This window comes from Nestor notabilis, unplaced genomic scaffold (assembly GCF_000696875.1).
Source record: "Nestor notabilis isolate BGI_N333 unplaced genomic scaffold, ASM69687v1 scaffold24088, whole genome shotgun sequence".
Lineage (NCBI taxonomy): Eukaryota > Metazoa > Chordata > Aves > Psittaciformes > Psittacidae > Nestor > Nestor notabilis.
This window is the reverse complement of record NW_009939024.1, coordinates 1399-3239: the sequence shown is the minus strand read 5'-3', so window position 1 is coordinate 3239 and position 1841 is coordinate 1399. Positions and strand designations below refer to the sequence as shown.

General features: G+C 54.0%; 1 protein-coding gene across 1 annotated transcript; it reads left to right on the top strand.

Annotated features, from left to right (window-relative positions):
* Nucleotides 1-459: 459 nt before the first annotated feature.
* On the top strand, nucleotides 460-989 carry LHFP (lipoma HMGIC fusion partner; the record flags this gene model as incomplete). The annotated part of the gene is made up of 1 exon (XM_010019667.1): nucleotides 460-989. A coding segment is annotated over exon 1 (385 nt), but the record flags the coding sequence as incomplete, so codon positions are not given.
* Between the last annotated feature and the right edge of the window lie 852 nt (nucleotides 990-1841).

The following is a 1841-nucleotide window of genomic DNA, read 5'->3' as shown; positions in this document are numbered from 1 at the left end:
GGCACTGCGAGCAGTTTTGCACCGAAGCTATGGGGACAGGTATAATGGGAAGCACATTCCCCAGGCGTCGCAGGAGGAAGGCCCAATAGCTAAGGAAAAATGAACCTCACCTTTTTACTGTATGGAAAGGATCAAGATGTACAGTGAACAGTGAGTAGGCAAGTACATGGGGAGCCCCTGAAGGTGGCTGCAGAGCATTCCTGGATGCACATAGCAGCCTGTGCTGGCTGGGGTGCTTCCCACCACTGTCCCACCGATCGCAGCAGCCGGTACCAGCTGCCTGCAAGGATGGGGCAGTAAATGAGATGTTTTAATGAAAAGTCCTGTAGGAAGGAAAAACACTCTGGCGGGTAAACATTTATTTTTCTCTAATGTCAGTATTACTGAACTTGTATTTTTCTCCTTTTTTTTTGTATGTTATTTAATTAAGGACCTTTGACTTCATGATGGGAGGAAACATCCCCCTGGCTGTTAGGATCCCAGCTTCTCCCAGTGCGAGGATTTGTCAAGGCTGAGAGACCCCGGATTATCCATAAAGCCCCTCTAAAACACACAGCTGTTTTTCTGTCTCCCCATCGCAAGGGGTCTTGGAGCAGATACAAAGATGGCCTCTAGCCTCACCTGTGCCGGTGTTGTCTGGGCCTTCCTCTCCTTCCTCTGCGCTGCTGCCTCCTGCGTGGGCTTCTTCATGCCCTACTGGCTCTTGGGGTCTCAGCTGGAGAAGTCGGTTTCCTTCGGCACTTTCCGGAGGTGTTCCTACCCAGTGCGGGACGAGAGCCGCCAGACGACCGTGATGGTGGAGCAGTGTGGCCGCTACGCCTCCTTCCAGGCCATCCCAAGTGCCGAGTGGAGGATCTGCACCGTGGTGACGGGCCTGGGCTGTGGGCTGCTCCTCTTGGTGGCCCTCACGGCACTCATGGGCTGCTGCGTGTCCGAGCTCATCTCCAGGACCGTGGGCAGGGTGGCAGGAGGCATCCAGTTCCTGGGGGGTAAGTGCTCGTGTGTGGAGGAGATGAGGGTGTCCATGTGGAGACGCCACTGGTGCTTGGGCATGAGGAGGGGGTAAGCTGAACTTTCTGCTGGTGATGGAGACCACTTGGCTCCCTTGACGGTTGATCTGGTTGTCTGGATGTGGCCCAAAGGCACAGCCACCTTTGGTCACTCTCTTGTGCTTAAGTCCCCGCCTGGCCATTGTACAGCCTTTGAGGCTGCATGGCAAGTTGAGTTCTGTGGGCCAGCATCTTCGCAGTGATTTTGTAGGCTAGGCTGTAGTTTACAGCAGACTTCAGCTGGGATGGCAATACCTGGAGGAGCGATGGGGCTGCGAAGCCCCATGGAGCATTATGGTTTTGCAGAGGAGAAGCTGCATTATGTGGGAACATCTCTTCTTTCTCCTTCCTACCCCCATCCCTGGCAGAGCTTCCTCCACCTCTGCTCTCTGCAGCTGCGTGGATCTGGCACAAGTCTGTGGCCCAGGCTTGCAGCAGGGGATTGTTTATCCCTGATGGGGGTGTCTCACCATCTCCCAGGAGGAGCCGTGCCAGGCTGCCTGACCCATGCTGCCCGCTGTTGGTGCCACAGGTTTGTTGAGTCGATGGGCCAGACAGTGTGTGAGAGAACTACCTCTCCTCCTTTTTTTAGCTTGTAATTGTATGGAGCGTTTGTAACTGTGGAGAATTTGTAACTGTGAAATATTTGAAGAGTACAAGACAATAAACAGGATCCTCAAGTGTGTTTTTTATAGGGCAGTTTTACCAGTAAATCGTCACTCTCTTGTCACCGGTGACGTACGGCTCACGGGCACTCGCTTTCGCCTGGTGCAAGCGCTCCGCTGCCCTTGT